At 41.2% G+C, this 20,934-nt stretch overlaps 1 protein-coding gene across 1 annotated transcript in view; it reads right to left on the bottom strand.

The window, feature by feature from the left end:
• The window catches only part of HYDIN (HYDIN axonemal central pair apparatus protein), a 326,268-nt gene that overhangs the window by 178,817 nt on the left and 126,517 nt on the right, over nt 1-20,934 (bottom strand). The window contains exons 14-18 of the mRNA XM_044255773.1: nt 18,256-18,488; nt 15,096-15,196; nt 12,795-12,930; nt 9,860-10,024; nt 8,081-8,233 (exon numbers count right to left, since the gene is read on the bottom strand). Coding sequence (XP_044111708.1) covers nt 8,081-8,233; nt 9,860-10,024; nt 12,795-12,930; nt 15,096-15,196; nt 18,256-18,488 — 788 coding nt within the window. The remainder of the gene's footprint in view (nt 1-8,080; nt 8,234-9,859; nt 10,025-12,794; nt 12,931-15,095; nt 15,197-18,255; nt 18,489-20,934) is intronic.

The raw sequence follows: 20,934 nt of genomic DNA on the forward strand, positions 1-20,934 counted from the left end.
TGCAAAAATCTAAATAATATGACAGCAATCATATCAAGAGTATACTCAAATAATACAACTGGTTGGAGTCATCCTAGAGAATGTAAATATGATTCACAACTGGAAAATCTATTAACTTAATCTACTGTATTAACATATTAAAGGAGAAAAATCATATCATTTGAATAGATACAGGAAATGCACTAAGTTTTAGTACATGTTCATGATATCAGAATAGGAATGGATAAAAAACTTCCTGAATGTGACATAAGTATTTAACACAAATCTGTAGGAGATATTATGCTTAGAGTAAAACATTTGGAGCTTATTCATTAAAGTCAGGGATAAAACAGACATGTTCACTCTACCTTACTTTACTATTCAATATTACATTGAAGATCCTACCCAATGTGATAAGGCAAGAATGAGAAGGAAGGTATAAGGACTGGAACAGAAGTCTGCACTTGAGCGTTTACCAACAATTAGAACTAATTAAGAGATGTGTGTCAATGCTGAAGGCTGATACAGATGGATACACAAAATTCAACAGTGTTATTGTACATGGTTAATATTTTTAAAATTTAAATTCAATTAGCCAACATATAGTACATCATTTATTTCAGATGTAGTGTTCAGTAATTCATCAATTGCATATGAAACCCAGTGCTCATCACATGCCTGCCTTAATGCCCATCACCCCATAACCCCATGCCCCCCACCTCCCTTTCCACAACCCTCAATTTGTTTCCCAGAGTCAACAATCTGTCATGATTTGTCTCCCTCTCTGATTTCCTCCCATTCGGTTTTCCCTCCCTTCCCCTATGATCCTCCATGCTATTTCTTATATTACACATATGAGTGAAACCATATAATTGTCTTGCTCTGATTGACTTATTTCACTTAGCATAATACACTCCAGTTCCATCCACACTGATGTAAATCAGTGTAGTAGGTAGTCATCCTTCTGAATATCTGAGTAATATTCCATTGTATATGGAATGTATTTATATGGTTTATACCACATCTTTATCCATTCATCTGTTGAAGGACATCTCCACAGTTTGGCTACTATGGACATTGCTGCTATGAACACTGGTGCAGGTGCCTCTTTGTTTCATTATATCTGTATCTTTGGTATAAATACCCAGTAGTGCAACTTCTGGGTCATAGGGTAGCTCTATTTTTAACTTTTTGAGGAACCTCCACACTGTTTTCCAGAGTGGCTATATCAGCTTGCAATCCCTCCAACAGTGTAGAAGGGTTCCCTTTCTCCATACCGTTGCCAACATTTGTTGTTTCCTGTCTTGTTAATTTTAGCCATTCTAATTGGTGTAAGATGGTATCTCTTTGTGGTTTTGATTTATATTTCCCTGATAACAAGTGATGTGGAGCATTTTTTTTCATGTGTCTGTTGGTCATTTGTATGTTTTCTTTGGAGAAATGTCTGTTCATGTCTTCTGCCCATTTCTTGACTGGATTATTTCTTGAGGTGTTGAGTTTGAGAAATTCTTTATAGATCTTGGATACCAGCCCTTTATCTGGTGTGTCATTTGCAAATATCTTCTCCCATTCCATAGGTTGCCTTTTTAATTTCGTTGACTATTTCCTTTGCTGTTCAGAAGCTTTTTATCTCAATGAAGTTCCAATAGTTCATTTTTGCTTTTATTTTCCTTGCCTTTAGAGATGTGTCTGGCAAGAAGTTGCTGTGGCCAAGGTTCAAAGAGGTTGTTGCCTGTGTTCTCCTCTAGGATTTTGATGTTCCTGTCTCACATTTAGATCTTGCAACCATTTTGAGTTTATCTTTGTGTATTCTGAATCAGAATGGTCCAGTTTCATTCTTCTGCATGTGGCTGTCCAATTTTCTCAGCACCATTTATTGAAGAGACTGTCTTTTTTCCATTGGATATTCTTTCCTGATTAGTTGACCATAGAGTTGAGAGTCCATTTCTGGGCTCTCTATTCTGTTCCATTGATCTATGTGTCTGTTTTTGTGGGAGTACCATGCTGTCTTAATGATCAGCTTGAAGTCAGGCATTATGATGCCCCCAGCTTTGTTGTTGTTGTTGTTGTTTTCAACATTCTCTTGGTTATTCAAAGTCTTTTCTGTTTCCATACAAATTTCAGGATTATTTGTTCCAGCTCTGTGAAAAATGTCAATGGTATTTTGATAGGGATTACACTGAATGTGTAGATTGCTCTGAGTAGCCCAGACATTTTAACGATATCTCTTCTTCCGATTCATGAGCATGGAATGTTTTTCCATCTCTTTGAGTCTTCCTCTCTTCCTCAAATTTTTTTCCTGAGTGTTTTATAGTCTTCTAAATACCGATCCTTTGCCTCTTTGGTTAGGTTTATTCCTAGGTATCCTATAGTTTTTGGTGCAAATGTAAATAGGATTGATTCCTTAAGTTCTCTTTCTTCAGTCACATTGTTACTGTATAGAAATGCAACTGATTTCTGTGCATTGATTTTGTATTCTGCCACATTGCTGAACTGCTGTATGAGTTCTAGCAATTTGGGGGTGGAGTCTTTTTGGTTTTCACATGAAGTATCATGTCATCTGCGAAGAGTGAGTGATTGACCTCTTCTTCGCCAATCTGAATCTTTTTGTTTCTTTTTGTTGTCTGATTGCTGAGGTTAGAACTTCTAGTACTATGTTGAACAACAGAGGTGAGAGTGGGCATCCTTGTTGTATTTCTGGCCTTAGGGGAAGAGTTCTCAGTTTTTTGTCATTGAGAATATTTGCTGTGGGCTTTTTGTAGATGGCTTTTATGATACCGAGGCATGATCCCTCTAGCCCTACATTTTGAAGAGTTTTCTTCAAGAAATGGTGCTACATTTTGTCAAATGCTTTTTCTGCATCAACTGAGAGAATAATGTTGTTCTTTTCTTTTATTAATATGATCTATCATGCTGATTGACTTGTGAATTTTGAATCACTCTTGCATCCCAGGAATAATTCCCACTTGGTTGTAAATAATCCTCTTAATGTACTGTTGGATCCCATAGGCTAGGATCCTGTTGAGTATTTTGGCCTCCATGTTCATCAGGGATACTGGTCTGTTCTTCTACTTTTTGACAGGTCTTCGCCTGGTTTTGGGATCAGGGTAATGGCTGGCCTCATAGAATGAGTTTGGAAGTTTCCCTTCTATTTCTATTTTTTTGAAACAGCTTCAGTAAAATAGGTATGATTTCTTCTTGAAATGTTTGGTAGAATTCCCATGGGAAGTCATCTGGCCCTGGGCTCTTGTTTTTGGGAAGTTTTTGACTATTGCTTCAATTTCCTAGCTGGTTATTAGTTTATTCAGATCATCTATTTCTTCCTGTTTCAGTCTTGGTAGTTTGTTTCCAGGAATGCATTCATTTCTTCCAGATTGCTTAATTTGTTGGCATAGAGTTGCTGGTAATAATTACTACTAATAATTTCTATTTCCTTGGTGTTAATCGTGATCTCTTCCCTTTTATTCATGATTTTATTAATTTGGGTCATTTCTCTTTTCTTTTGGGTAAGATTGGTTAGAGGTTTATCTATCATATTAATTCTTTCAAAGAACAAACTTCTAGCTTTATCTGTTTTACTGTCCTTCTGGTTTCTAGTTAATGATTTCTGATCTAATCTTTATTATTTCTCTTCTCCTGCTAGGTTTAGGTTTTATTTGCTGTTCTTTCTCCAGCTCCTTTAGGTATAAAGTTAGCTTGTATATTTAAGATTTTTCTAATTTTTTGAGAGAAGTCTTTTTTTGTATTGCAATGTTCTTCCCTCTTAGGACCACTTTTGTTGTATCCCAAAGGTTCTGAACAGATGTGTTTTCATTCTCATTAATTTCCATGAATTTTTTAAAGAAATTTTTAAATTCTTTAATTTCCTGGTTGACCCATTCAGTTTTTCCTAGGATGCTTTTTAACCTACAAGTGTTTTGAGCTCCTTCCAAATTTCCTCTTGAGATTGAGTTCAAGTTTTAACTGAAAATATGCAGAGAATAATTCCAATCTTTTGATATCAGTTGAAACCTGATTTGTGACATAGTATGTGATCTATTCTGGAGAAAGTTCTATGTATACTTGAGAATAATGATTATTCTGTTGTTTTAGGATGGAATGTTCTATATATCTGTGAAGTCCATCTGGTCCCGTATGTATTCAAAGCCCCTTGTTTCTTTGTTGATCTTCTGCTTAGATGATCTGTCCATTGCTATGAGTAAAGTCCCCTACTATTAAAGTATTAATATCAATGTGCTTCTTTACTTTGGTTATTAATTGGTTTTATAATTGGCTGCTCCCATGTTGGGGACATGAATATTTACAATTGTTAGATAATCTTGTTGGAAGACCCTTTAAGTATGGTACTATATCATACTCTTCATTTCTTAATATAGTCTACTTCAGAAACACTCCTTAATTTCTTCCCCTAACTTTTTAGAAAAATATGTTCTTCTAGGCATGTCTACCTATAAGGGAATTTCATGGACATGAAACCAAAATCCTTTCCCCATTTTCAAATCCTTTCCCCATTTTTACATCCTTTTGGATAACCACTGGTTGGGCAAAGTTAGGCAGTACAGTAGAAAAGAGTATGAGTCTGAAGTCAGACCACTAGTCCTGGGAACCAGGCTCTGCCACTTACAGGTTATGGCAATTTATTGAACCTGTCTGTACCTCTGCTTCTACCTCATTCAAATGGGCATTATAACAATATTTCTCTCACAGGTTACAGTAAGTGAAATACTGTACATAAAGTGGAAAATAGAACTAAATAACCATTAGTTACAATTAATGCCATCGTATTGTCATCATCATAATTCCAAGCCTGTTGCTAGGTGCTGGGAATTCAGATCAGAGATACTCATTATCTGAAGGAGACAAGCAGACAAACAAGTAAATATAAAGAGGGTGTCCCTACCTAGACAAGGAAAGGACCCAATGGCTTAGGGCCTGAAGATGTGAAATCCCAATGATTCCCTGAATGCTGTTATCACTGTGTATGGCTTGGCAAGTGACACAGAAAATAAATGTTTAAAAGGAGCCAAGCTTGAATGAAGCATCAGTATTCTTATTTCCTGGATCCTGGAAACTCTAAAGGTCTAACTGTAATGGCCTCTCCCACAGATCATGGAGACAGAAAGCCCATGCAAAATGCTTTAGTGCCAGCTGAATCACGTCACTGACATCTGGATGCAAATTCTCGAGCTAATTGTTCCCTTAGGTTGAATAGATTCCAGATGTTTCTGAATAAGTGCTGGGCAATGCACATTCTTTGCTTAGCAAGGGGCACCCATGAAAGATGTCTATCTTCCAGCCTGATGCTGAAGACCGAGGGTCCAGAGAACTACCATATTCTTGCCTTATTTCTGCTGTCACCCAGAGAGAAGAGAGGAGTGCTATGTGTGAAGCAGAGCCCACATACTCTTGCCAAAATGGCCTTTCTCGGCTCTGTTCTCACACTTTGATATTTTTAACCTCCAAACCAGCGGTGACTTACTCTATTGTTTTGAGTCTTTCATCTTAAATCCAAATAAATCAGCCACAGGGAACCGCTAGGGGAGGCTGGTATTTCAAGCATTCCAAAGCAAAGGAGAACTTATGGCTCGGGGTCACACAACTCTCTGCTTTTACTAATCATTTTTTTTTTTAGACTAGACTCAGGACAAGTTAAGCTTTACTGAAACAGAAAAGATATAATCTTCACCGTTTCTTCGCTCCATATTATACTAAGAAGTTTCAGGGGTTTTAATCACTTTTTAATACAGCATTTATTTCGGAGAAATTCAAAATCACTGCAATTCCAATTTATTTCCCAACAGCATGGTGAAGGTGGGCTTCCAGCTTCCTATCTCCTGCCCCTCCAGCTGATGACAAACACATGTCTCTTGCCAAGCAAGAGAGAATGTAATCACAGTGGCTGCCGTGACGACAGGCCATGCACAAGACTGAGCGTGGCAAGCGGCCGACAGTGGGAGCCACATGAGGGGAGGGCTGACATTTTCCGACAGCCAAGAGAGGAGACAGGATGAGCCCGCCTGTCAGGGCATCCAGCAGGAAGAGAGAGAGAACTTTCAGACCTGAATCCTTACTAATCCTGGAGGAAGTGAAGAGTGTGTCCTTGCCCTGCTTCTCTCTGAGTGAGAAATGAAATGCAACAAATATCGGACCACCGGTAGCCTGGGTACTGAGCTCTTGGCTTAGGGGAAAAAAACAACTACTAATTGAAACTTTTTCCTAATGCCTGGTAATTTCTATGAGGATGAATTTGCAGGTTCAGCGTTGTACAACAATTTCAAAATTTAGTAAATGGTATTTCCATTTCTTCCCACTGTAGTTAATGTCCCAGATAGTGTCATTCAATTCCTATAATATTAACACATGTTAGTGTTTTACTAGGATAGCCATCAAAACTCCAGCTGAAATATGAAAGGAGTGAACTGTTCACTCATGAGAATTACAGTTGAAACTACTTTTATGCTGGAAGGACAATCAGCTCAACACCACCAGTTTTTCAAGAGCGAATGTGCGGGGAAACAGTCTGCAACCAACTGCTTACATCACACATTTGGCTGCTTGGAACTGGAGCTTCCTGATTTAAGAGGATACTAAAGATCAAAAGATGGAATCACGAATCCTTTGTGGAAAAGAAAAAGTCCCGTTTTAACAACCAGCTGGATCACTCAATATATACACCATATTAATAAAAACCCATAGATCCTTGGTGTGTTTTTTGTTTTTTAATGTGTGTCAAAAAGCGAAATCTGAAACTACTGAGAATTTAACCAGGTGGCAGGTGCTACCCTGGTACCTAAGCGTTCTGGTGGTTTCTGCTCATCTCCTCCTCCGTAATCTGCTTGGACCCTCTCAGGCCACCTCTCAGTGTCCTTGACAGCTCGGCTGCGTCTGTGCCTCCTCCACTGTGAACTCTGCACACACAAAGCTGGCCACAAGCAACACTTCCTAGCAATACCCCTTGCTTTCCACCAAACACATCAACTAATTCACTGGATGAAGATGAGCCGAGGCATCCTTTCTGTAGGATTTTTCTTTCAACATCATTAGATATTATTTTCCATACAAGACCCACACAGCACTCAGACAAGGGTGGGGTTGTGTCTGAACCTCATGCTGCAAAGAGCAGTGACTATGCAGGAAATGGATGTCTTTATAAGGACTAATGACAACTGATAATAAGAAGGAATAATAATAATGATGAATGAATGCTTATTGGGACCAATGGCTCTGAGGAGCTGTGACAACTCAGCAGAAAACCATGATCCTGTTCCTTCTAATGGTGACTTTTAGAAAATTAATATTATTTTTCAGAAATATCTGACAAATACTGAAACCAAATGTTAGCATTCATTCAAATATCAATAAGTTGGGGAAAGGATGAGGGCTATACCATTTAATATTTTATATTTAAATTTAGAAAACTTTTTCTAAAATCAAAAATATTTTCAGTTGCTGACTGAGGAGTTTCTAAATTCTGTAAAAATTGGTATTATCTATTAAAAATGATTATAGAAGTCTAGCAGGTATATATATTATAAAATACATAGACATAGGACAAACTCATTTCTAGAATTATTACATATCTTTTTTTGTATCAATCCTTGTTTTAGTTTCCTTTAAGTTCAACTTTTGGCAAATATCTTGTTATACTTTAACTATCTTTATAAACTACATCAAAATATTGCTAAAAGGAAGAGAGGATAAAACTAGAATTAGCATAGTAACATATTTGTGACCAAAAGTGTTCAAATTAAATATTAAAAGGCATTTTTCAGTTACAGGGACATTTAAGAGGTGTTTTCCAGAGGTGGGGGAGTGGCTTAGGTATAGTTCAGTAAGAAGGTCTTGGAAGCATTCTCCCAACATTATACTAAATATATTTGCTTGTTTACTAAACTGTATGCACATTTTGTTTCCTAGTCAACAAAGGGATTGTAATAGAGAGGAACTGAGGATGAGAATGACAGAGCTTAATGTAGTCAAACCATAGAAATCTCTGCTTCTGTTGACCGGTTTCAAAGGCATTTTGTAAAAACAGGACCACTGCCTATAAGGTACAAGCAAAGCTGTGTTTTCACCCCACGATGGCCCAAAAACTACTCACCATGCGTGCCTGAAATAACGCAGGGATGAAGGACTGGTTAGACAGGTTGAGAACCCTTGAGGAGTCCTTTAGGACGTAGATATTGCCAAAATCAACTTGAGCGGGATGTACATAGATAACTGGGCCTTCTCCGATGCTCTTTATGCGACAGACCTACGTTCCACGCAAGAGAAAAAACAGAAGTAGAGCTGAAAATGGCTGGTTTCACTCCTTTTATAGAGAGTAGGGGCACTAAAAGGTGCTTATGAGAGCTGTCATTCCTTCCCTCTGTCCTCCGTGGTCAGAGGGACACAGAGATGGCCATGCTGGTCAGACCCACGAACCTAGCCTGCAATTCCTCCCCAGAAGGGATGATTGGCTTGCCTGGTCAGCCCAAGCGCACACTGAGAGGAAACAACAGGGCTGTCTGCTGCATACAGCTGTGCAGTCTGGGGACTGAAAGCCACCTTGTTGTGCTCCCGCTAGCCCCATGCCCCATCCAGGCATTGTATCTGCCTGAGGAAGGGGGCGCCTTCTTTTTTCATACAGTGCTGCCTGCTTAGCACAGGACATCGTCATGGGCTGCATCTGTGCAGGGTGGGGTGCCTGGACCGGAAGCAGCTTTCCCGTTGGCCTGCCTTTGTGAGGTGGCTTATCTATGGCATCTTACATGAAGAGATAAAAGCAAAACCCTAGTTTACTCTCTGAGCATTCAGAATCACTTCAAATAAATGTACACCCACATCGCTCAGCTCCCAACTAAACCAAATGTGTAGGGATTCACAGCCTGTTGGGCAACTTCAAAGTTCAAGATGTATCCTTTGATTCAGCTCAAGCAGCAGATAACTTTCCATATCTTCCTCTTCCCACAGCTTTAGTAGGTTCATCTGGCCTATGAGTCCAGTCAAAATACAGGAAAACACCCAGAGGGCAGTGACTGGAATCACACTCAGAGCCCATGTGCAGCCAGTGAAGGATACTCAGCTTTGCTTGGGAACAATGGAGAAGGATGAACCACGCACAGATGGTCTCTCTCCTCAGAGTTTCTGGAGGGGGGTCAGGCCCCCACTGTGTGTGTGTGTGTGTGTGTGTGTGTGTTTGTGCAACTCCTGATAGGAGTTTAAGAACAAACACTATTGATAAAGAAGGCATGATGTGTATGTACAATGGAATATTACTCAGCCATAAAAAAGAAGGCAGTCTGCCATTTGCGACAACAGGGATGGATCTAAAGAGTATAACGTTAAGTGAGATAAGTCAGTCAGAGAAAGACCAATAACATACAATCTCACGCATATATGGAATTTAAGAAACAAACAAACAAAAAAAAACAAAGAGAGGGGAAAAAAAGAGAAAACCAAAACACAGACTCTTAACTATAGAGAACAACAGGAGAGGTGGATAGGCGGGATGGGGGAAATAGGTGATGGGGTTAAGAGGACACTTATCTTGATGAGCACCGAGTAATAATAATATATAGACTTGTTGAAGGACTATATTGTACATCTGAAACTAACATAACACTGCATGTTAAGTATGCTGGAATTAAAGTTCAAAATAATTTAAAAATAAAATTGAAAAACGAAAAAGTTTACAAATTAAAACACAAAATAAAAAATTAAAAAGGACAAATGTTATAAAACTACTTCGTCTGCATGAATCTGAAGGTAGATTCCTGGAGTAACACGGCACTAGTATTTTACTATTGCAGAGTGAAAATGCAAAACCAGAAAATACACACATATGGAGTGTGCAAGAAGTACAGAAATTTTAACTGTAATTCTGAAAACGGGCTCTCACCATAGGGGGGTCCGGGCTCCCAAAAGTTGAGATGTAGACTGTGGACCTATATTCCCCAGTGACCTGGGTCTCCAAGGCCAGAGGTATGTGAACCGTGCTGTGGGGAGGGATGACTCCACAGGGCGTGGGACTGGAGAGTAACACAGCAGGCTTATCTCCATATACCTGTTGGGAGAGAGAAGCTGGATGGATAAGCAAGCCCCTGGCAGGGTAGGAAATAAAGAGCATATTAGGTTATTTTGAAACAAGCGTCATCCTGAGTCCTTGGATGACAATTGTGCTAAAGGGAGGCAGGGTGTGTGTTCGGCCCCAATCCAAAGTGCACAACCCAGCAAGATGCTGAAATTATCCGCAATGTGAATTAGTCCCTAAGCCAAATTCCTTGGCCTAGTCCTCCAGGTGTTCATGCTTTATCCCCCACCACCTCCTTCCCTTGTGCTCTGTCAACAGAGGCTCCTGGTCCTTCCTGAGCACGATACTGCTTCCTACCTCCAGCCTTCTGCATGTGTCTTACTCCTCCTAGAACGCCCCCTCCCTTTGACTGACCTACACATCCATCCGGAACACTTGCAGGTACCCAACCTGCTCTAGACTCAGGGCTTTTCCTCTGTCACCAGGGGGCATCCTGCAGCCCCAGTCCACAGTGTGTACTATCTGTGTGTCCATCTGTTGCATGGACTGTCAACTTCCTAGGGCACGACCTGGCCTCTCCTCAACACATGCCCATTTCCTGGCCCAGAACATATGCTCAGTCCATGTTTTATATAAATGGCAACATAGGTAGGTGAAAGAATGAATGAATGAATGAATGAGCAAATGTTATCCAGCATTTATCACTGTATGTTCTCCAAAACCCTGCTCTTAACATATTACTATTTTTTTAAAGATTTATTTATTTAATTTGAGAGAGAGAGAATGCAAGCAGGGGGAGGGCAGAGGGAGAGGGAGAGAATCTTCAGCAGACTCCCTGCTGAGCATGGAGCCAGATACGGGGCTTGATCCCAGGACCCAGAGATCATGACCTGAGCCAAAATCAAGAGTTGGCCACTTAACTGACTGAGCCACCCGTGTGCCCTACTAGCTTTTACGAAAAAGAGCAACAAATACAACTTTAAAAATCCCATTGGCCAAATAAATTTGGGTACTTCTGGGAAATTTCAGCTCCTAGAGAATGAAGACAGAGCATACAGATTTCAACTGTCCAGAGACCCCCAGGGTCTTTGTGCACCTGGAATGGGCTAACATGGCCTAATCCAACTCAGCGGGTCAATACGGCAGTGCTCTGCCCAGCCTCATGGGTGCCTGAAGCCAAAGGGAAGATCAGCAATGCTGATTCTGTCTTTATCTAATATTTGATACTTTGTTTTAATTTTGCATTAATTTTGATTTCTTAAAATGTAACATGAAAATGTGATTTATTTTGATGGCTGAGTTTTTGGGCTCCCCTCTAAATTCTGTGCTCCAAGCAAGTGTCTCACCCTTCTCCCAGCCAAGGTGTGCAGAAAAAGCTCCCTCATCACTGCAGGGGCAGGCTCTGCTCTGAGTTCTTGAGATGATCGTGTGCTACTCAAGGCTAGCCTATTCAATGTTAATCACCTAAAAGTTAGAAAAGTTGGCTCTCATCAAACCCAAATCCTGGCTTCTGGTTTTGTCTCAGAGAACTCCATAGGGTAATTCTAATTTCCTCTTTTACATAATAGCCCTTCAACTAGTAAAAAATGGCTATTTCATCCTAGCTAAGTCTTTTCTGTTCCTGTTTAAACACTGTGCTTCTCAAAGAACTTGAATTTCCAGATGATGTCAATTGCCATCCTGGTTACTCCACACATAATTTTTTTTTTTTTTAATGTTTCCACTAAAAATTTTGATGTCAAGATCTGAACACAAAGTCTGGCACTGCCTTGACCAGTGGCTATCTTCTTCCTTTAGCCGACCACTGTGCTCCTCTGATACAGCCTAACCTGTCTTGGTTCCATGGCCTCCATACTTGTCTTTGAACTCATTTTGAGCCTACCGGCAAATAAAAACCCCATATAATTTGGTTTTTTGGGAGTGGGTTTTTTTTTTTTTTTTTGGTATGAATTTTTATTAGAGTACTGTCCTTACAGAGCAATAGAGTTTTTTTTAATATTTTATTTTTATTTATTTGTCATAGAGAGAGCACACAGGCAGGCAGAGTGGCAGGCAGAGAGGCAGAGGGAGAAGCAGGCTCCCTGCCGTGCAGGGAGTCCAATGTGGGACTCGATCCCAGGACGTGGGGATCATGACCCAAGCCTAAGGCAGCCACTCAACTGACTGAGCCACCCAGGCGTCCCAGAGCAATAGAGTTTTAAATACAAATGCATTTGTATTTAAATTGCATCCCATTAGTAACCTTCCATTTCTTTGATCTGTAGAGATCTTTTTGAATCTTTAATTCACATGTGTTTAATTGCTTTGTGTCCCACTTAGGAAGTTGTAGTGGCATGCAGACAGATCCATTTCATAAAACATTAGGAGATGATTTCCTTTTTTTTTCTTTTTTGTAGTTACTCTAGCCTTCTAGTTCAACAAGCCCGCTTCTAAGTATTGTATCTTAGTGATGCTGTTCAAGCCACAGGCATGGCCATAAATGAAAACTCCTAGTTTAATTCATAGGCAATTATTTGCAGGTATAACTTCTTTATGTTGGCTTAATTGACCCTCTCCTTTCTTTATCAAAGGCAGTTTACCTGGGAAATTAATAACTGTTTACGTGTGTCGCCGCTTAATCATGTGGGTGGCAATCCAGCTGCGGCTTTATGACCCTGTGCCCAGATCTTCTCAGGGTTAAAAAATAGGAAGTACAGAAGGTCATGTGTTCAGGAACATGGCTCTTTAGAAGGGTTTCTCTTTCTCATCAAGAAAATCCAACTGAAAAAAAAAATCAACACCAGAAAAGGATAACGTAACTCACCTGAGGCAGGACCGTATAGCATCCTGGGAGGTCATCTTGATTGACAAGCTGGACTGTTTTCTCGTAGGGGTACTTCAGGAAGCAGCGCCCGAAGTCCACCTCTGAGTTAACCATGTGGAGGGTAGGTACAATACACCTGCTCAAAGGAAGGACACCATTAAAGAATTCAAAAGGATAGAGAGCTTGTTTACATATGGAGAAGGCTGAGTCCCAAGTTAAACACCATTTGTCACTGCCACAAAGTTTTTCTCTAACGACTACATTAATCATTTTCAAATCTCCTCTCCTGTTGTCCTTATCCCTTAGCCCTCAGTCACCACTTTTTAATCAAAAAAGGGCTAGAAGCAGGACTCCTTAAACAGCAGTCCTCCATGGGTAATGACTGACATTTCCATTGTTTTTCATATTTGGCCTTGTTTCCCCAAGGCGCCCCCACAGTGCAAGATCCTTAGGGTGGTGGATGGGTTTCCAAGTCAAATAGGGCCAATGCCACCAGCATGGGATCCTAACTAGCTGTGACACTTTGGACCAGTCAGAGTCCTCCAAGGACTAGCTACAGTCTGTACCAACTAAATTATGGTAATAATTCTAATTCCTATGCAGAACAGCTGTCTTGGAGCTGTAGGCTCAGACAGCTGCTCAACCCAGAACTGGCATGGACAGTGGTGGCAATACAGCGCCACGGTGGGGAGCGCTGGCATCTGAATCAGAGCCACTATCAAATGCTGACCTTAACAAGTACAAGCTTGAGCAAGTAGCTTTCCCTCCCAGAGTCCCACTTTGCTCAGAGGTGTGATGAAGGTAATTCTAGGGACTGACATTAGCATAATGAACTCTTCTCAGAGTGTTGAGGGAAATATAGGAGGTATTGCGAATGAATAATATAGCACAGTGCCCAGAGCACTGAACGAGAGCTCACTCAGTGAGAGATGATTAACCTGTGGTAGAGGGCACAGCAAGCTGTCACTGCCTGCTCTCTGCGAGTTCTAAAAGCAATTCTTTTGTTGAGGGTCTTCAAGCAGTTCCTACAGATTACACCAAAAATAATGACATGAGAGTCTTGTTAACCTCAAGTTTGAGGTTTCGAATGGGATGGGTGTTCGTTTTTAGCTAGAATGGAGTTGCCAGTTGACCTGATGACTTTCATAAAGCTAATCCTTTACTACCTGAAATAGGTAGGACTTGCAGTATTTGACTTGGGTCACAGAGTATATGGCAGGAAACTCATAGCTGCTGAAGATCCCCTGCCCCACCCCCCTTTTTAAAATTCAGGATCTGCTATTGATATCAGCTGGGAAGGGGGAGCTGAGAGGAGGGAAGTATCAGAATAAACCCACACAGAAAAGAAATGAAATGCAAGACTAAGCAAAAATGTAAACCTGGGTATAGAAAGAACCAGAGGAAAGTTTTTGCTATTTTTAAACAAACAAAATCATTAGGTAGGTCTTTGGAAAGAAGACTAAGTAGACCATAGCAAGGCCTTGACCTTCAAGTCCTTTGCAGTACATCTTCTGCAACTTGTGAGGGCTAAACCCTAGGGATGGATGAGTTATCAGGTTTTTGCTAAGTAATTTCATGTAGATGATGGCATTTTCATACATACCCCCTAAAGGCTCAGACCTGGACACCTGTTTGCTTTGGCAAAAGTGTGGGCCATATTTATTTACTTAGGATGACCTTCATCGTTGGTGTCATGCTCCAACCTTTGGAAAAGACAGTAACTTGGTCAAGGAGACACAAGTGATAAATGGCAGAGCTAGGATCTTCACCTGGCCCCAGAGCCCATTGCTGCCTGTATTAAAACACAGAGAAGGTGGGGATGGTTCTGAGGAGGTGATGTGGTTAGAGGGCCTCCTTCAGGTGGCATTGAACTCGTGATAACAGTGTCCTGAAGCAGGACTGTCTCGCTAAATGGATCTCGCACAGCAAGACTGGCAGCACTGTTCTTTCTGGGCATAACCCTGGAGTACTATATTTAAAGATAAAAATAAAAACCAGCAACTGTTTGCCTCTTTCTGGTAAAACCTTTTTAGTTATATACTGGGAAAGTCAGACCATTAGAAAGCACGATTATTCTTAACACCGGCAACACACATGCACATCCCTTCTCTTATGTCCACCAAAGGTGCAGTTGGCTGTTTCAAAGCTTTGTCATTTGAATATCAGATTCAGCCTCCTTCCCCAAGAAAGCAGAACCAAGGCAGTGTGAACCGACTGCAGGCACATTGCCTCTGGGAGAGGCAGCCCATCACTGGCGGCTCAGCGGGGCTGGGGAAGAGAGAAAGCAGGTGAGGGGGATACCTTGCAGTAATTAGGAGCGCCAGCACTTCTTCCCCGATGCCCTCCACGTCCACCACCAGGGCTAGCTCGTATTTCTGCACAGTGTTGGAGCATAAGGTCACCTGGAAAGGAAAAGGTGAGAAGCGGCTCTTCTGCAAGGCCAGCCCTCCCCCTACGCAGTGGGAAAGGAACAGAGGAGGACCACACGGGGAGTACAGCTTCTAAGTACTTTGTTATGGGATGTATGGGGTTTTACATTTTTAGCGGAACAAGTTACATTTCGGGTTCAGGGCCTGCTGAGTTTTTTCAAAGGCCAGGTTAGAAACCAAATGGCTTTTGGCACAATAGGTTTGCTCATTTCTGAGAAGACTGTATCAAAGAAGTCATACACTTGCATCAGGGGAAAAATTACCCTGAAGGATGAGCCATATCAAACAAACTTTAATCACTCAATTTAAATTGTTCTCTATGCCTCTGGGCTCTGTCAACTATGAAAATTCAATACACCAATAAAACAGTATAGCTAAGTCTCTCTTAGAGAAAAATAAATGAACATGACCATGTCAGTTCCAGAAAATGGCATAAGGAATCAACTAGATAATTTTTTGTAATATATTTTTTAAAGTTATACTTTTTTTTAAAAAAAGATTTAATTTACTTATTTGACAGAGAGAGAGAGATCACAAGTAGGCAGAGAGGCAGGCAGAGGGGGGGGGGATATAGGCTCCCTGCTGAGCAGAGAGCCCCATGTGGGGCTCCATCCCAGGGCCCTAAGATCATGACCTGAGCCAAAGGCAGAGGCTTTAACCCACTGGGCCACCCAGGCGCCCCTAGATAATTTTCTTTTTAAGAAAAATCAAAATCTTGGGATGCCAGGGTGGATCAGTTGGTTAAGCGTCTGCCTTCAGCTCAGATCCTGATCCCAGGGTCCTGGGATCAAGTCCTGCATTGGGCTCCTTGCTCGTGGGGAGTCTGCTTCTCCTTCTGTCCACCACTCCCTCTGCTTGTGCTTGCTCTCTCTCTCTGACAAATAAATAAAATCTAAAAAAAAAAAGAAAAATCAAAATCTCATCTCTCTCCTTTACCCTCCATGTTTATCATTAGAGCAAAAAACAGGAAGCTCCAAATAAAGGTCTATTCAAGGACAATATGTGCCCACTATATATATTTTACCCTATGTTTTTTATTTATTATTGTGAAATTTTCCATTCAGGCTGTTGAAGTCTTGTCACAATATTTAATTGCTTAAGATGATTTGTAGTGGAAGAGATGCTTCTAAGTGGGGAGAATAGCTTCTGGCAGAAGTGAAAGCTTTTCTACCTATAAATTATGTATGAAGGACTAATTAGAACTTTTTTCTTAGTTGCAAAGGGAATCACTGGATGCAAATTCGAGTCTACACAGACATGGCTGAAGTATAGTTCAGGAGAAAAAGCTGAAGCTTGGAGAAAGTTTTTCCAAATATAAAAGGGAAAAGAAGATGGAGCCATGGATTTGGAAAGGAAACTTGTCAGATTCAGGGAGAAGTAGCTGCCCCCACGTGCAGAAGGGCCTGGAGTGAGGAGGCCTTGTTTCTATCTGAGCTAGAAGGCAGAAAAATAAGAAGTTCTGGCAGAAGGCTGCTAGATGGATGCTATGGCTCCTAAAATCTTCCAGTGCCATGTGTGAAAGGCAAAAAGAAAAGGTAGGTAATGTGTAGGCTGTTTGCAACAGCATTTCATCCTGAGAAAGTCACAGCTAGGAACTGCAATCATCTGAATGGTTGTGTCCTCCCTACCCTGTCCCCCACCCCCAAACAAAATTCATTATATTGAAATCCCAACCTGTAGTGTGATGGTAATTAGAAGGTGGGGACACTGGGGGTGATTAGGTCTTGAGGGTAGAGCTCTTTTTTTTTTTTTTCAATTTATTTATTTTCAGAAAAACATTATTCATTATTTTTTCACCACACCCAGTGCTCCATGCAAGCCGTGCCCTCTATAATACCCACCACCTGGTACCCCAACCTCCCACCACCCCACCCCCCCACTTCAAACCCCTCAGATTGTTTTTCAGAGTCCATAGAGCTCTTATAGGAAAGCTCCCCCAGAGCGCCCCAGCTCCTCCCACCATGCGAGGACACAGGAAGTCAGCAGTCTGCAACCCAGAAGGGGCCCTTCACCAGAACCCTCCCATTCTGTCTCCCTGATCTCAGACGTCCAGTCTCCAAACTGTGAGAAATAAATTTCTGTTGTTTATCAGCCTCTCAGACTAGAGTGTTGGTAAAATTAGCAGCCCAAGCCGAGTAAGTACCACACCTCCGAGAAGTTGTAACAATATATAATATAAATTTCATTAGGTCCATGGAGAAGCCCTTCCAAGAGCCAAAAAGTCCCAGAAAAGATTGAGGATGAATGGATTCATGGTGAGATATTATAAAACATTTTTTAAAATGTGAGGGGATAAGGCCATAGCTGAATTAAATATTCAAACAGAAAATTACCAACCTTAGCTATGGAAATCTTACTTTTTCTTTCCCGGAAAAGATAAAATAATTTCAATTTAGTAGCCTTCAATAATGCTAGACCCAAATATTTGGAGAAGCGAAAGTCAGTGAGGGAGGACAGTAAAACCTTTCTCAGTCAGCTGTGAAATAATTCTGCTGGTGGCCATTACCAGAGAGCATCACACCGTGGGTCTAAATATAAACCACTGTGAGGAATATCACATCTACACTCACCATGAAGCCCAGATTTGTATTAAAAATCTGAATAAACTGGGTTATCATCTGGGGCACAAATCTGGACCTATAGTGGTATAAACGATTAGATTCCAAAGGAAAGTAGGACTTTAATTATCAATGAATTCTTAAATCTTTTACTATTTGTACCCATGAGTGTACTGTCTATACAGAGCAGTGGTTGTACTACAGATCGCTAGAATCCATCGTTCTGGTGAGGGCAGTGTATCTAGATTGATGGAAATCCACTAGGGCAGTGTCAGTTCTTTTCGCCCAATATATTTGTATCTGGTTTCTTTGGCCCCGGTAGTTTACTGCCTTAAAGGCCCACTTTCCCACGTGAATTAGGGTCACTGTCTCCCACTGATGGTGGGCATGTAAAGCACACCTTAGCTGTGGCCCTAATACATATTTGAGAGTTTGGCTCCTTGCCCATATGTGCTGGAAGGCTGTGCACTTTACCCTGATAGCGGCAAATCCTTGGGGGCGAATGGTACCACTGCTGGGAGTGATGGTGAATTCTTTTGGTTGCATTATGCGTATTTCGTCCTTGTTCCAAGACGGCATTTTGTAGTCTGAATACTGGCAACTTGAAATGCTTTCATGGCCATCACCATCCCCAGGGACACGCAGTTTGAAGGTCATGGGGACCAAGGAGGTATTATTGAGGGAACATATCAAGGTATGAGGGAAGCCTGGAAAACAAAATGTGAGGTAAGAAGTAAGAGCCTCACTATAGCCTCCCTTGAACTTCAACCTTGGCTAGCATTGTCAAAACTCTCAAATGTCTATGCAGCTCATTGCAGTTTGCTTAACTCCACCTCCCACTGACAGTCTTCAGTCTACAACAAACGAATACATTTCTTTATTTCTCTTTCCCCCTCCCTTCTTTCCTTCCTTCCTTTCCCGCCCCTTCCCTTTCCTTTCCTTTACTTTCTTCGATGAATACTTTTATACACTTACTATGTAGCAACAATAGACATGAAACTATGCCTTGATGTCCATCCAGGTCCCTCTCAGAAGCAGCCTCTTATTACCTGTGTGGTGACTTGCCCTCCAAAAGTATATTTTGCATTTAATTTTTACATAGAATATAGATTTTTTAAAGAAACTGAATCATATTTGCTCTTTTTATTTGCCGGTGTGTTAAAGGAGAAGCCTGTGTGGTTTTCCCCGCTGTGTCCCCGCTGTGTGACCTAGGGCCTGCCAAGACATTATATAACTCATCCTGGACCTGTCTGAGGCTCACGCACTCAGGGTCGATGACAAAAAATCGAATAATAGCCTCTCCTGAGAGAGACTTTACAAACTGCGTTTGAGCCAGCCAGGGACTGCCACACCAGCTTTTACCTCCCTTCAACAAAGCTACTTTGTCATGTTAAATCTAGCCTTCCTACATTCAGTTCTGGGAGACTCCTGGTCCTTTTCTAAGAGATATGGATCCTCCTTGTCTGGCAAGCTATAAACTGAGCTCTAATTTTGGACTCCTGAGGTGGCCACTGTATCTGCCACCACTTTCAGAATGAAACGAGAACAAATATGCATATTTCTACTAGATGCCAACACTACTCTTTCCACCTTGAACCCTACTGCAGTAAAACACAGCTGGTCTCGGGACTAGTTCCTATGTCACTGCAGGGGGTATTGTGACCACATCTGCTTCTCCAGGTCCCCATGACTGAGCCTTTCTCGACACATCAGGGCTGCTGGATGAAACACGTTTCTATCTCCTTTGTGATACCATCTGACAATCTACTTGGAAGAGATCTGTTATGGAAAAAGAATTGCCTGATTAAGTGGACTTGAAGGGTTCTCTTGGCAATTCCAGGGGAACTGCTCCAAAGTCAGTTTCACAGTCGGGTATTGCTGCATTCAACTCCTGAGCTCTCCCAGCAAGGATTCTTGCAATTATAGATGCCTCAGCCTTAGTCCACCTGACCATTTGAGGGAGAAGCAGTCTTACAACGTCAGGTGTGCTCTGGAAACGGTTTGTGTAAGGTTTCAGATGGGTCCTCCCAAACAACCGGCTCAGACTATTTCCCTGAAACTAAAAGTTTTTCCGAGAATAAAGCCAGTTATAACGTTCTAGCTAGAACAATTCCTTGCATAACTATCTGTAGACCCCACACTGCTTGTTAAGGAGACGAAAGAAGGGATGTTATTTTATTAAAGACTGCAGGCTCATTACGAATACAAGTGCCACCCCCTGGGCTTCTGCTTGCACCAACTCTTAATACTACAGGGTGTAGGGCTTTCCTCATGCTTTCTATGATTTTTTTCTGCTAACCTTTGTAAGACTTTCTATAATCATTGCAATTAAGAGTCTAAGAGACAATTACAATTAATTTACAGCCTACCTTATACCCTCCTAAAGTCAATTTAAATATTTTTTTTAAAAGATTTTGTTTGACAGAGAGAGAGAGATCACAAGTAAGCAGAGAGGCAGGCAGAGAGAGGGGGGAAGCAGGGTCCCTGCTGAGCAGAGAGCCTGATGCGGGCTCGATCCCAGGACCCTGAGATCATGACCTGAGCCGAAGGCAGAGGCTTAACCCACTGAGCCACCTGGGCACCCCTAAATATTTCTTTTTGAGTGAAATATGACCAGTTCATACCTGGACCATGGAAGATAACTACCATGTTGCTTTTTAAAAATCCCTATATTTATCCCAGCAAATTTGTCCTCAGACGTTAATTTCTTAGACCAAATTATCCAATGGTCAGATCCACTGAGTACCTGAACACTTCTAAACTCCTTATTCTCATTTAACATGTTCTTGTAGCTCCTGAAAAATAGTGAGTGTGCAGATACAGACCCTGCCGCTTTGGGCCTATCATCTGGCATCAGTTGTTACTTACTCTTTGATGAATCTGAGGATTTATCAAAGCTTCAATGTTCCTTCAGGGATAGTCACCACCCAAATTCTATAATCTGATTCTCTCATGCTACTGTAGCTTCAGGCGATGTAATTAATTATTAGATATGTCCTCTAACACCCAATCCTACCATTAAAATATTTATAGCCATACATTAAACATTTCAGATGCCAACCAACAGGACTAATACCTCTCGTTTACTTCAGTATATTAATAATGGTCTAACACGATCAATCTCAAGAGGCCCTGATGCCAAATCTAGAATCT

Source organism: Neovison vison, chromosome 7, assembly GCF_020171115.1.
Source record: "Neovison vison isolate M4711 chromosome 7, ASM_NN_V1, whole genome shotgun sequence".
Taxonomy (NCBI): Eukaryota; Metazoa; Chordata; class Mammalia; order Carnivora; family Mustelidae; genus Neogale; species Neogale vison.